General features: G+C 43.6%; 1 protein-coding gene across 2 annotated transcripts in view; it reads left to right on the forward strand.

Annotated features, from left to right (window-relative positions):
* Nucleotides 1-15432, forward strand: part of LOC134336683 (small G protein signaling modulator 2-like) — a 292004-nt gene that overhangs the window by 201729 nt on the left and 74843 nt on the right. For both annotated transcript variants that reach the window (XM_063031039.1, XM_063031041.1), the window contains exons 4-7: nt 1740-1898; nt 5850-5917; nt 7920-8065; nt 10571-10705. In XM_063031039.1, coding sequence (XP_062887109.1) covers nt 1740-1898; nt 5850-5917; nt 7920-8065; nt 10571-10705 — 508 coding nt within the window. The remainder of the gene's footprint in view (nt 1-1739; nt 1899-5849; nt 5918-7919; nt 8066-10570; nt 10706-15432) is intronic.

A 15432-nucleotide genomic window follows, 5' to 3' on the forward strand; every position in this document is an offset into this window, starting at 1 on the left:
ACCGACAGGCTCCAGGACAGCTTTTTCCACCAGGCCATCAGACCGATTAATTCATGCTGACACAATTGTATTTCTAAGCTATATTGGCTGTTCTGTTGTATATCTTACTGAACATGCTATTTATTACAAATTACTATAATCTGCACATTGCACATTCAGATGGAGACATAATATAAAGATTTTTACTCCTCGTGCATGAAGGATATAAGAAATAAAGTCAATTCAATTCAATTCAATCTACAGCATCTCTTGTGTTTAATCAACTGTATTATTTGAATCTTTAATTTCTCAGCTTTGTGTAATAGATCTTTCTCATGGTATTCTTTCTCATTCTTAATTTCTGCTGTAATTAAACACAAGATGGGTAATTAAACCCTTTAGCACACAAGGCTTCCTGTGTTTGAGACAGTAACTCAAGTGTCTACCATTACCTCCCCACCACAGGAAAAACTCTGCCGAATTTCAAAGTTCAAAGTGCATTTATCATCAAAGTACGTATACTATATACTGTACAATCTTGAGATTCGTCGTCTTACAGGCAGCCACAAAACAAATAGGACCCATTTAAAAAAAACCCACACAGTTAAGACCGTCAAACACCCAATGTGAGAAAAAAAAGAAAAAAAATCGCCCAAACAATAAAAAGGAAACAAGTGACATTCGGAGCATGAACCACAGAATCCATGGAAGTGAGTCCTCAGCCACAAAGCCAGTCCGGGAGCCTGTTGGTTGCAGGCCACAGCCACAGAGTCAGCTCAGCACAGGGGCGAGAGTAAACCTCTTGGAGCAGTAAGCTGAACAGCGGCCCATCCCTCAGGCCTGGCACCGGTACCCTGATCTTTTCAATCTGGCCGGGTGTTTAAATCTGCCGAATGTCGGCTTGTTCCTCGCTCTTGATCCTAGGCTCTGCCCCTTCGATCCAGTCCCATGTGTGCTCCAGTAATGGCCGAACATCGGTTAACTTCCTGCTCTTAGCCTGGACCCTGCCGCTTCAATCCATTCCCATGTACACTCCAGCAATGACCAAACATCGGTTCGTTCCTCACTCTTGGTCCTAGGCCCTTCTGCTTCGATCCAGCCCCACGTACGCTCCAGCAATGGCCAGTCATCGGCTCACTTCTTGCTCTCAGCCCAGGCCCAGCTGCTTTGATCCAGACCCGTGTCCAGCTCGTTCCTCGTTCTCGGGCCTGGGCCTCAATCCAGCTCATACCCCCACTGTGCCACCATGACCACACTGCATCACTAGGACTCCAGTTCACTGAATCTGACCCTCTCTTTGCCCAAAGTCTATCTACATGCTGCCCACAATTCAATTCCCAATTGCCTTGTATGTCAAGAGATTATAAATCTATATTAGGAAATTATGAACCTAGTTTTATGTGATCAGTCATATGATCCAATCTTTGGAGCTCAACTCTATTCTGGAGTCTGCATTTTGCCCCTTCCAAGACCAATAAATCCTTTTTGTGGTATGATATCCAGACATATAAATTACTCCAGACCCTTCAGATTCAGCTCAGCCATTAAACAAGTGTTGCAACCCTGAAATCCCATTAGAGTCTCGAGGCCAATGTGACATTAGACATTTTGATATTTCTCTACCTCGGGACCTCCTGCATAAACAGGATAATGTTGTAACTGTTTTTCACAAGTAAATGAATAAATTATAACGTGTTCTAACCAGGATACTGATTTCCTTTTTAGCTTTAAACTCTCATGCGTTTGTGTATATATGGCAGGAAAAATGCCTCCAATGGACAAGAATCTCTGAAGAGGCAGGGATCGATATCCAAGACTCCAACCTTGACACCTCAAGCCATCAAGCATATCTGGGTGCGCACAGCCTTATTTGAGAAGGTTCTGGATAAAATCGTTCAGTACATTGTTGATAACTCCAGGTAGGATTCCAATATGAAGATATTAAGGGTGACACGGTAGCATAGTGGTTAGAACAATGCTATTACTGCGCCAGTGACTCTGGTTCAATTCCCACCACTGTCTGTAAGGAGTTTGCACATTCTCCCCATAACAGCATGAGTTTCCTCCGGGTGCTCTGGTTTCCTCCCACAGTCCAATGACGAACGGGTTAGTGGGTTGATTAATTACATGGGTGTCACTGGGCAGTGTGGGTTCATTGGGTTGGAAAGGTCTGTTACCAAGCCTCATCTCTAACCAAATAAATATCCATCAAAGCATCTATAATATGAGCTTCCTTTAGAAACTCTTTTAAATGTCATTCATGCAAGTGGACCTGGGGCAAGATAGTTGGCCCCTTAAACAATATCCATTTTGTATCTCAATTTTGCCACCTTTTTACCTGACTGAAGGTCATCTAAGCTTCAACATCTATTGACCAACTGCACAAGCAGTCGTGAGATAAGGGCTTTTACATCGATCAATTGGTGTTCATTTCAGGCTGCTCTTCACGTGCAGGTGCGGTCCTCCTGTTCCAGTATATTAAATTGTTATATAGATCCTAGAGTCATGTAGTGTCAAAGCTGGCTTACAACTAAGAGTTTGAAACTTTTGCATCTAACTGGGGAGACGCAATCTTATTTTAAATTGGATGTTTTAAACAGAATGAAAGCATAATGTACATGGACCCATCAGAGGAGATAGAAACCTCTAATACCTTACTCAAGCTTCAAGATTGTTCAAAGTCAATTGCTGTATACAAATGTAAAGGATAACAAAATAATTGTAATGCCGGGTCCATTGCGTCACACAAAATAACAAAATAATAATTTTAAAAAGACATAATAAATATTAAAACATAAGTCAGCTTATATGCATAGATAGATTGTACATCCATAAAGTGACGCTAGGCACAGGGGTGTCTGTATATAAGGTGAATGACAGGAAATGATAAGGTAATCATGTGGGTGGTGTGGAGGGGTGGGTTAGTGGGTGGAGGTGTTGATCAGCTTACTGCTCGGGGGAAGTAACTGTTTTTGAGTCCGGTGGGCCTGGAGTGGATGCTACATAGCCTCCTCCCTGATGGGAGTGGGACAATTGTCCATGAGCAGGGCGGATGGGACCCTTCGTGGGTGGCACGCTAGTGTAGCATTAGCATAACACTATTACAGTGCCAGCGACCGAGATTCAATTCCCACTGCCGTCTGTACGGAGTTGTATGTTCTCCCCGTGACCGTGCGAGTTTCCTCCAGATGCTCCAGTTTCCTCCCACATTCCAAGATGTACAGGCGGGTTAGAGGGTTAATGAGTGTAATTGGGTGGCACGGGCTCACTGGGTCGGAAGGGCCAGTTCCCGAGCTGCATCTCTAAATAAAATAAAAATAAAATTGATGTTCTGGCTCCTTTCTGTATATACTTGGTCCTTGATGGCAGATAGGCTGGTGCCAGTGATGTGTTGGGGATGCACTGGTTGTTGTCATGATCATTAATTAAGACTTCAATTTAATCCAATTTAAACCACCTCCAAACAGTTGTCTAACAGTGGTGCTGTTACAAGACAAGCAAGATGATCAACATTGACATTTTTTAAAAATCCCTCTCCCTTTCTCAAGTCTACTCTCTCAGAGCCCACACACCGTGTTTAAGGTTTATAATGCAAAAATGCGAATTCCGGGTGGAATTGTCTCTATCCCCTTCTGGATCCAACTGAATAATGGCTGTGTAGTTCGACAAGTTGGTTTAGGATTACCCTGGATCAGCACAGGTTCATTGGCATCCACACAGCAAGACAAATGCCCATGACCCACGCTGTAAATACACAACATGCTGCATTGGTTAAGCCACTCTGTCCGTGCCTGAAACGGGAGCTGGGCCCATTGCCAATCTGCACGACGCATTGGCGCATGATTTGGGCCCCTTCATTGGAAATAAAACATTTGAGACAACCCTGTGCAGGAGGCATACTTGCTTCCAGGTGATGCTCTGGAGATTGTCACACAATCGGGCTTGCCTGAAAGTGGAGACAAGAGGGGCCTGGCTCTGTCCAGTGCCGGTCACCACTCATCCCCATCTCAAAGTTCTGTTCCTGCCTGTCTTTCCCTGAACTATTTGCCACCACCCTTTGTTTAATCAACTTCACTTCCGTCCTCTGGACGGACCCGGTAATGAGCCATAACCTATATCCACAACCTTGTTTGCCCACGTACCACTGGTGCTCTCATGAGGCAACTGCCACATGCTCTAGATCTACCTCTCGTACCATAACCAAGACTTTATCTCTTGGAAATGATCCTGCTGACAAACTTCATATCTACATGAGGCGATGTTGCTCTATAAAACCCTGATTAGACCACTCTTAGAATATTGTGCTCATTTCTGGTTGCCTCATTATAGGAAGAATGAGGAAGCTTTAGAGAGGGTTCGGAGGAGAATTGCCAGGATGCTGCCTGGATAAGAGAACATGTCTTATATGAGGATAGATTGAGCAAGCTAGGGATTTTCTCTATGATGTGAAGGTTCATATGGTTCCATTTATTATCAGAGAATGTTTACAGTATACAACCTGAAATACTTGTCTTTGCAGACATCCATGAAAAATTGAAGAACCCCACAAGAATAAACGACAGAAAAATGTTAGAACTCCTAAGCTCCCCTCTCCCCCTCCCTCGCGCAAGCAGCAGCAAGCATCAATGCAAGACCCTCCCCACTCCTCCCCAGCCTGTTTCAGCAAAAAGCTTCAGCACCCGTCAGCCACCAAGCGCCCAAAGAGAGACCATGACCTGCGGTCAACAAAAACTGTTGTTCACCAGAGAGTTTGATATGTCTCTGTCTCTCTCTCTCTCTCTCTCTCTCTCTCACTCACACACACACACACACACACACACACACACACCACCCACTTTTACAGTCAAAGGGGAGCCTGACCGTTGCTGTTAATGATATTATAGTCTGCCACGTCGCTTTTCCCCACATCCGCTGCAGCGAAATCCTGATGTTCCATCTCCCATGACACCTCGGTCGTCCTCAGGGCAGCACCCCGGAGACACCATCTCCCAAGCCGCGCCTGGAGAATGTTGGAAAACGGTCGGCCGACAAGCTCCATGGACGGAACAAAAAAATAAAGCGGTTTGAGTGCCGTTGCAGATCAGGACCTCGAGAGACCCCACCCACCTTGAAAAGGAAAACAAAAATGCCATTAAAGAGAGGAATTAAGCTGTTTTTCGCAGATGGGTTCAAAGAGGCAACCACTTGTCGCTATCTTAAATAGACAATATCTTGGTAGGGGAGGGAGGGGCAGTGATATTGGTCTTGGTATCTTCAGGGAAGTATAAGGAGTCTGAGAGATGACATGATAGAGGTGTACAAGTTGAGAAGAGGCATAACTTGAATGGATAGCCAGATACTTTCTACCCAGGGCAGAAATGGCCAGTACAAGGGGGTATAGTATGAAGGTTTTGGTTTGACCCCTTAGCCCTCAAGTGGAGCATAGGGCCATTGATGACCTCCCGTCTCCATCGTCCTCTGAAGTCAATGATAAGGTTGGAGTTCATCAATGTTTCTATAATCCATTGCATCCACTGTACAGGGGACTGGCCTGTTCCACCAGAGCCCTGTTGGCCAGCTTTGGCTGTTCCCACCTCTCGTGATGGGGACGTCGGGTTGGACTTTGAGAGGCATGATTTGAAGGTGATTGGAAGAAAGTATGGGGAGGGGGGAGAATGTTGGTGGGGGTAGAAGTGGATACATTTTAGAGATTTCAGAGTTTCTTAGGTAGGTACATGGGATGAAAGAAAAATGGAGTGCTATATAGGAGAAAAGATTAGATTGATTTTAGAGTAGGTTTAAAGGCCAACACAATATTATGATCTAAAGGGCTGTACTGTGCTGTAATGTTCTATGTTCTAAATATAGTTGTGTTGTTTTGTGTCTTCTAGTAAATATTACGAGAAGCAAGCTCTAATAGCAGATCCCGTCTGTGGACCCATACTAGCGTCTCTGCTTGGTAAGGTTCTAAATTCATCTTTTAATTCCTCATAGAGGAAGTAGCCTACTTTCTTTTATTTGTTACAATAAAATCAAGGAATCTGTGTACAGTCTAAAAGTTCTTGCCAGCTGCTTCCTCCTCACCCATGGAGTAAGAGTTTCACATGAATGATGTGCAGCCCTACAAGAATGGACAATATCTTGGTAGGGAGAGGCAGTGGTATAGATCTTCAGGCAAAAGTAAGGCAAGGAAATTATTCTCAATGTTCTTATTTGGAATTCAAGGTTAAGTTCAAGTTTATTGTCATTAAGAGAAGTTTGGATAGGTACACGGATGGTAGGGGTATGGAAGGCTATGGTCCCCGTGCAGATCAATAGGAGTAGGCAGTTTAGATGGTTTGGCATGGACTAGATGGGCCAAAGGTCCTGTTTCTGTGCTGTACTTTTCTAAGACTCTAACAGTACAGAAAAACAGTTGTAAACTAAACATCGTTCTGGGGTCAAGGTGAAAAACACAAGACATATAGTCACACACAGCACATATAGTTACGACCCAGCACATACTATCACAAAATAATATTAACACAGGTCCCTGAGTGGGTGAAGATTGACAGGTTGGCATAAAGTGCATGCTTATGTCAGACAGTATAATGTGACTGGCATTACTATAATGAAACAAACCATAGTATAAATATGTGAAACAAAAGCAATAAACCATGGAAAGTGACCAGTAAAGATGAGAGTGAGTCCATGAATTGAGATGAACTAACATTCTGATAACCTGTGTCCATATCAAGCCTTGCCAGTGTATTGGAACCTGGATAATTGATAAGTAACTTAGATGAAGGTTCACTGTTTCAAATTAACATTTTAGGGTAAGTGCGAACTTTAAATTCCAGTAATCACATAATTCTCGGATGGATTACATTACCGATGGAGAGTTTGAACTTTTTTCAGAGGTGAGGGAAAACCTGCTTGTGGAAGTGAATCGTGAAAGTAGTTTTGACAGGAAGATCAGCTTAGGGGTGACACCATGTCACAAAGTTCTGCATACTTACTGAGTAGATATCACAGAGTTTCAGAATTTAGTGCATATCAAGGGTTGAACGCAAAGTCTAATTAGCATTGAGTGCTAAGATTGATGACCCTTTGACTACAATCTTAAATTAGTGAACCCTTATTACTTGCAATATATTTGCATTCTTTTTTGATCCTTAATCTAGCTAAAGTTTCAGCATCATATTGGATTTGTCAGTATAATGACAGCAGGAGGCAAATCTAGAGTTTCTCTAATGACGTTATTTAAAGTGACTTACCTGTGTGGATCTCCTGCCTATTAGTATGACTGATAATGATGTGAATTAGCTTCTCAGCACAAAGCCTAAATCAGGGTTTCCTTTTAATAATTGAGCCATCTCAACAGAGAATGTCACAACTTCACAACGCATTTGTTACTTGTACTGTAGAAGAAAATATGACCAGAACTTGTGTGTCGAGCGAGACCTCCTTAGGGCGTAGCATAGCAGTTAGTATCACGCATTATAGTGCCAGCAATTGGAAGATCGGGGTTCAATTCCTGCCCCTTGCCTGTAGGGAGTTTGTATGTTCTTCACATAACCACGTGGGCTTTCTCTGGGTGCTCTGGCTTCCTCCCACTTTCCAAAAGATGTATGGGTTAGAGTTAGTAAGTGTCATTATGCTATATTGGTGTTAGAAGCTGCCAACACATGGGACGCATGCTCCCCAGGTATCCTCTGACTGTGTTGGTTGTTGGCACAAACGCCGCATTTCACTGTATGTTCTCATGTGACAAATAAAGCTAATCGATCTTTAATCCAGTTCCAGCTGGACTGGGAAATGCAGGAATGAATAAAATTTGACAGAGATTGTGATTTTGCAAATGGAACGAGCAAATTTTATCACCCGTGGCTAAATCAAATATTTTCGTTGTTTATCATTTCATTTCCATTTTGCTCTGCTTTGGTTTATAAAGAAATAATTTATGTTTTTTTTTGTTGCAGTTGGGCCTTGTGCACTAGAATATACAAAACTTAAAACTGCTGACCATTACTGGACAGACCCATCTGCTGATGAACTGGTACAAAGGCACCGTATTCATGGGGCACATGGACACCAGGATTCCCCGTCTAAACGGCCGGCTCTTGGTGTAAGAGTCAACTTAGTATAAAATCTGTTTTTAATGTATTTTAATAAATCTAATAAATGTTATAGTTCCTAGAGTGAAGGAGAATGAGGGGAATGTTATCCAGGGATACAAAATTATGAGGGGTACTTTATTGTCTCCAAACAATTGATACTAGAGCATACAATCATCACAGCAATATTTGATTCTGTGCTTTGCACTCCCTGGAGTACAAATTGATAGTAAATAGTAAAAATTTAAATTATAAATCATAAATAGAAAAGGGAAAGTAAGGTAGTGCAAAAAAAAAAACAGAGGGGCATGTCCGGATATTTGGAGGGTACGGCCCAGATCTGGATCAGGATCCGTTCAGCAGTCTTATCACAGTTGGACAGAAGCTGTTCCCAAATCTGGCTGTATGGGTCTTCAAGCTCCTGAGTCTTCTCCCGGAAGGAAGAGGGATGAAAAGTCTGTTGGCTGGGTGGGTCGTGTCCTTGATTATCCTGGCAGCACTGCTCCGACAGCGTGCGGTGTAAAGTGAGTCCAAGGACAGAAGATTGGTTTGTGTGATGTGCTGGGCTGTGTTCACTATCTTCTGCAGCTTCTACCAGTCTTGGACAGGACAACTTCCATACCAGGTTGTGATGCACCCTAGAAGAATTCTTTCTACGGTGCATCTATAAAAATTCGTGAGGGTTTTAGGGGACAGGCCAAATTTCTTTAGCTTTCTCAGGAAGTAAAGGCCCTCGTGAGCCTTCTCGGCAGTGGACTCTCCTTGGTTGGACCAAGTCAGGTCATTTGTGATATTGATCCCGAGGAACTTAAAGCTTTTGACCTGTTCCACTTGCGCACCACCAATGTAAATGGGGTCGTGCGGTCCGCTACTTCTGAAGTCAACAACTAATTCCTTCGTCTTGCTGACGTTGAGGGATAGGTCATTGTCTTCACACCATGCCACCAGGTTCTTAATTTCCTCTCTGTACTCAAACTCATCATTACCCGAGATATGACCTGCAATTATAGATGAAATAAATGCAAGCAGGCTTTTTCCACTTGGTTGAGACTACAACGAGAGGTTGTGGGTTAAGGGTGAAAGCTGAAATGTTGATGGGAAACTTGAGAGGATACCTCTTCCCTCAGAGGGTGGTGAGTGTGGAATGAGCTGCCAGTGGATGTGGTGGATGTAAGTTTGACTTTAACGTTTAGAGCAATTTGGGTAGGTACGTGGATGGTGGGGGTATGGAGGGCTATAGTCCAGGTGCAGATCGATGGGACTCGGCAGACAGACTAAGTGGCCTGTTTCTGTGCTGTAGTGTTCTAAGACTCTTGGGAAGTAAAACCACTTTGCAAATTATTCAAGGAATAGAGTGCCTTTTTGCATCTTTTGTGCTGCTACATGCTGATTAGATTATTGTGCTCAATCACGTGCATGAAAGGATTTTTGAGCTTGTTCTTGCACAGATAAACAACATTCTTAATGGGACGGTGAAGGCAAGCCTAGAGGTCATGGGTTAAGGGTGAAAGGTGAAATGTTTAAGGGGAACTTGAGGGGGAACTTCTTCACTCAGAGGGTGATGAGAGTGTGGAACGAACTGCCCGTGGAAGTGGTAGATGTGAGTTTGATTTCAACACTTAGAGAAATTAGGACAGTCACATGGATGGGAGGGCTATTGTCCTGGTGCAGGCAGTACTTTGTCATATACTAAGTCAACAAGAGTTCAATGTTACTTAGGAGAGTTGTGGGTTCATTTGAAATTTATAGACAGTTTGTGGTTTCCAGTTCAGATGCTTAAAGCCAAGAACGTGGAAACAGTTGAAAAAATAGCCAGGGAGCAGAGGGTTTATGAGAATGGACTGAACGGGTCACTTAGCTTTCACATATGGTATTAATTTGATGCAGAATTAGAAGATCGTTCTTATAAATGTGCAAATGTGCTGTGTAACTAAGACATTGACACATTCAGTATCTGGCATCATGGACCGGCACCTTGCCTGTATGATTGGGAGAGTTGTTGTGATCTATGCAACCATAGAGGGGCAGCACGGCAGTGGAGCAGTCAGCATAACGCCATCATAGCGCCGGCTGTAAGGTTTACTGTCACTCTCTATGAGGAGTTAGTTCTCCCCGGGACTGCATGGCTCCCTCTGGGTGCTCTGGTTTCCTCCCACAGTCCAAAGACATGTGAAAGGTTAGTAAAAGGCATGGTTTGTTGACGCTGGAAGCATGGCAAAATTTGAGGCTGCCCCTCCCCCACTCTGGCACATCCGGGCTGTGTGTTGGTCGTTGACACAAACAACGCACTTTCACCGATTTTTTTCGATCTATATGTGATAAATAAAGCTAATCTCAATAACTGGATATTGGGGAAGGACTGAGCTTAGTTGAGGCTCTCCTGTTTTTTTGAGAAACCTGTCCTGATACTTCAGGTGAGCACTTGTGGGAGACTAATTCCCACGGGGTCGAAGTATTAGGAATCAGGGCGGTGAATGCAGATTGTTTGATCAAGCCGATGAATTTGTATTTTCTAGATAAGGAAGCGTCACTCAAGTGGAAGCATGTCAGAAGATAAATTTGCTGCTTCGGCGAGAGAATACGTGGAGTCGTTACATCAGAATTCCAGAACACACCTTCTGTATGGGAAGAATAATGTACTTGTCCAGCCAGTAAGTAGTGCACAGAAAGCAAAGTATGTAACCCTAGGCAATTGTGTATAACCAAAGTCAACTCTAAAGGCTTCAGTGGTGCCCAGTGTATTGAAAAAGGTCGAAAGGGCTGTATGATAGCTACTGGCTAATATTTTAACCCTTTACTTTCTGCAGTGTTACTTACACCTACAATCACTGCAGTCACATCCTTTGACAAACTATTTTGAACACAGAACATTACAGCACAGTATAGGCTCTTACAACCTACTCTAAGATGAATCTAACCCTTCCTCCTAAATAGCCCGCAACACACACAAAAGTTGCTGGTGAACGCAGCAGGCCAGGCAGCATCTCTAGGAAGAGGGACAGTCGACGTTTTGGGGCGAGACCCTTCGTCAGGACTAACTGAAAGAAGAGCTAGTAAGAGATTTGGAAGTGGGAGGGGGAGGGGGAGATCCGAAATGATAGGAGAAGACAGGAGGGGGAGGGATGGAGCCAAGAGCTGGACAGTTGAATGAGAGGATCATGGGACAGGAGGCCCAGGGAGAAAGAAAAGGGGGAAGGGGGGAAAAAGCCCAGAGGATGGGCAAGGGGTATAGTCAGAGGGACAGAGGGAGAAAAAGGAGAGAGAGAAAAAGAATGTGTGTATATAAATAAAATAACAGGTGGGGTACGAGGGGGAGGTGGGGTATTAGCGGAAGTTTGAGAAGTCAGTGTTCATGCCATCAGGTTGGAGGCTACCCAGAAGGAATATAAGGTGTTGTTCCTCCAACCTGAGTGTGGCTTCATCTTTACAGTAGAGGAGGCCGTGCATAGACATATGAGAATGGGAATGGGATGTGGAATTAAAATGTGTGGCCACTGGGAGATCCTGCTTTCTCTGACGGGCAGAGCGTAGGTGTTCAGCGAAACGATCTCCCAGTCAGTGTCGGGTCTCGCCAATATATAGAAGGCCACATCGAGAGCACCAGACGCAGTATATCACCCCAGCCGACTCACAGGTGAAGTGTCGCCTCACCTGGAAGGACTGTCTGGGGCCCTGAATGGTGGTGAGGGAGGAAGTGTAAGGGCATGTGTAGCACTTGTTTCGCTTACAAGGAGGGAGATCGGTGGGGAAGGATGGGGGGGAACGAATGGACAAGGGAGTCGCGTAGGGAGCGATCCCTGCGGAAAGCGGGGGGGGGGGAGGGAAAGATGTGCTTAGTGATGGGATCCCGTTGGAGGTGGCGGAAGTCACGGAGAATTGTATGTTGGACCTGGAGGCTGGTGGGGTGGTGGGTGAGGACAAGGGGAACCCTGTCCCGTGATCCTCTCATATCCCTTTTGCCAATCACCTGTCCAGCTCTTGGCTCCATCCCTCCCCCTCCTGTCTTCTCCTATCATTTCGGATCTCCCCCTCCCCCTCCCACTTTCAAATCTCTTACTAACTCTTCCTTCAGTTAGTCCTGACGAAGGGTCTCGGCCTGAAACGTCGACTGTACCTCTTCCTAGAGATGCTGCCTGGCCTGTTGCGTTCACCAGCAATTTTTATTGCTTGAAATTCCAGCATCTGCAGATTTCCTCGTGTTTGCGTTCCTACATAGCCCTCCATTTTTCTTTCACCCATGTGCCTATCTATGAGACTCTTAAATGCCCCTAATGTACTTGCTTTTACCACCATCCCTTGTCAGGGTGATCCATGCACCCACCACTTTCTCTGTAAACAAACCTACCTCTGACATCCTTTATGCTTTCTTCTAATTAATGTACCTTATCATGCTGAGATACATCCTAGAGCGCTCTGGGATGCATCATCAGTGATGTTACCTGGGGTCAGAATTACTTAAAACAAAATGAAAAGGAAAGTAATTCCAGTTTCATCCTTAAAGACTGAAATTACAAGGATGGAAAAGGTCTTTTTTTATTGTCATTTACACGATTTTTTTTTGCACACGGGTGGGTGGGGTTAATGTTTTTCTTCGAATGAGTTCCATGGTTTTCTTTGTTTCGTGGCTGTCTGTGGGGAAGACAAACCTCGGGGTTGTATACTGCATAGGTAAGACATAGGAGCAGAATTAGGCCATTCGGCCCCTTGAGTCTGCTTCACCCTTTTATCACGGCTGACCCAACTTTCCTCTCAGCCCCAATCTCCTGTCTTCTCCCCATGTCATGCTCTGACCAATCAAGAATCTATCAACCTCTGCCTTAACTATACATACAGACTTGGCCCTCACAGCTGCCTGTGGCAAAGAATTCCACAGATTCACCACTCTCTGGCTACAGGAACTCCTCATTGCCATTCTAAAAGGACGCCCCACTATTCTGAGACTGTGTCCTCTGGTCTTTGACTCTCTCACTGTAGGAAACATCCTCTCCACATCCACTCTATCAAGGCCTTTCACCATTCAACAGTTCTTAATTAGGTCACCCCTCATTCTTCTGAATTCCAGTGAATACAGGCCCAGAGCCATCAAATGCTCTTCATATGACAAACTGTTCAAGCCTGGAATCATTTTCGTGAACCTCCTTTGAACTCTCTGCAGTTTCAGCACATTCTTTCTAAGATAAGGGGCCCAAAACTGCTCACTATATTCAAGTGAGACCTCACCAGTGCTTTATAAATTCTCAACATTACATCTTTGCTTTTATATTCTAGTCCTCTTGAAACGAATGCTAACATTGCATTTGCCTTCCTCACCACAGACTCAACCTGCAAATTAACCTTTAGGGAATCATGCACAGGGACTCCCAAGTCAGGGTGATAGACAGTACTTCAGTAGGGTCTCAGTAACACAGACAAATTGTAGGAGGAACACAGCAGCATCTGTAGAATGTCTTGCATTTAGCAGTGTGTCAGTATAGTTTTTGCATTCAAGTCTGAGGGGTAAACGTTAACCCACAAATTTCTGTCACTGCAGAAGTGCCCAAGTATGTAATTTTTTTTCCTGTAATTTTTTCCCCTCCACTCTGAGCTTTCCATTAGCTCTGTTGTCCCCTGTGTGTAAGTGTGAAGCTAAAGTTGTACTTAGAGCAGATCTGCCAGGGAAGGACATTAGTAAATCAATTCTGAGGAAAATTAATAAACCCAAAACATGAATTCAATTTCTCTCCTGATCTGCTGAGAATTTCCAATGTTTTCTGCTTGATCTTTTTTTATGACTCTGCTGGCAGGTGTGTTTTGATGGCTCTGGGCCTGCACTCGTTGGAGTTTAGAAGGATGAAGGGTGGCTTTCATTGAAACCTATCGAATATTGAAAGCCCTGGAGAGACAGGATGCGGAGAAGATGTTTCCAATAGTGGGAGGGTCTAGGACCAGAGGGCACAGCCACTGAATGGAAGGATGTCCCTTTAGAACAGAGATGAGGAGGAATTTCTTTTAGGAAGAGGGCGGTGAATCTGTGGAATTTATTGCCACAGATGGTTGACAAGTTATTGGGTATATTTAAGGAAGAGGTTGATAGGTTCTTGATTAGTCAGGGTATCAAAGGTTATGGGAGAAGGCAGGAGAATGGGATTGAGAGGGATAATAAATCAGCCATGATGGAATGGTGTGCAGAACCAATGGTCCAAATGGCCTAATCCCACTCCTATGTCTTACGGTCTTGTGCCTTTGCTTCTGGTACAAGACTATAAACTTACCAGATTTACCGAGTTCACTTTCACAGTTAGCCATGATGATTCAAAACTGTTAGATTAGCACCACAACGACTTGGTCATTTAATGAGCAATCAAAAATTAGCAGGTGGAAGAAATGTATGTAAGTACATTAAACGGTGCCTCCTCACAAATTCATATCTCTGACCATAGTGATTAGATATCAAATTAGCAAACCCTGTACGAGGGAACTGCTCACTCTAAATCCATAGCATGATTGTTCTGCAAAGCAAAGTATTCCATAGCCCTTTTGAGAAGAAATTAAATGATGTTGTCAGTTAATACATTTGTGAGAGAATCTAAATCTTTATGGATCTAAAAATATTCTAAATTTATCCTTTCTGTCATTTGAGAATATCGAAAGATCTGACAGTGTAATCAACTCAAAATTGCTTTGGAATGCAGCCAGACACTTTTCAAAAATATCAAAACTCAGTCAAATAATCTTTGTCACAATTGATAAAGTGAATCAGAAGGAACAAAATAAGAAATTTAATATTAAGAGCAATTGAGTATTGAATAATTATTCAGTCCTGCATGAGGCATTTTGCGCAAATCTCATGTGAAGTCACGCTGTTCTACTTTCAAGCCCTCCCCACCATTCCAGACCATGGCCCAAAGATCTCCCCTCACCTAAATGTACTGAGGCAAGGGGAAGGTTCTTGCTTTTAAACAATATCTGAACTGTCTTACAGGGATTGAAGCATAATTAGATAATGCATGAAAAGTGCAGACAGTATGAATATTTGAGGGTTGTGGCACACTTCTCATAATGACTAGATAAATAACATTATTAAAATAGATTGAGATTTAGCTATCAGTCAGATGCCACTGCTCTTCAGAGTAGTCCATTACATCTTTCGCAGTCATTTGAAACAGCACATGTGGTTTCAGATTAAAGCAATCAGAATCGGGTTTATTATCTTTAACGTATGTTGTGGAATTTGCTAATTTGTGGCAGCAGTACAATGCAAGACACAAAAAAAGTTAAAACAAGTAAATAAATAGTGCAAATATGTTCACGGAGCATTCAGAAATCTGATGGTGGAGAGGAAGACATTGTTACTAACACATTGAATGTGGGTCTTTGGGTTCCTGTCCCACCTTCCCGA

This window comes from Mobula hypostoma, chromosome 23 (assembly GCF_963921235.1).
Source record: "Mobula hypostoma chromosome 23, sMobHyp1.1, whole genome shotgun sequence".
In the NCBI taxonomy this organism is placed as follows: domain Eukaryota; kingdom Metazoa; phylum Chordata; class Chondrichthyes; order Myliobatiformes; family Myliobatidae; genus Mobula; species Mobula hypostoma.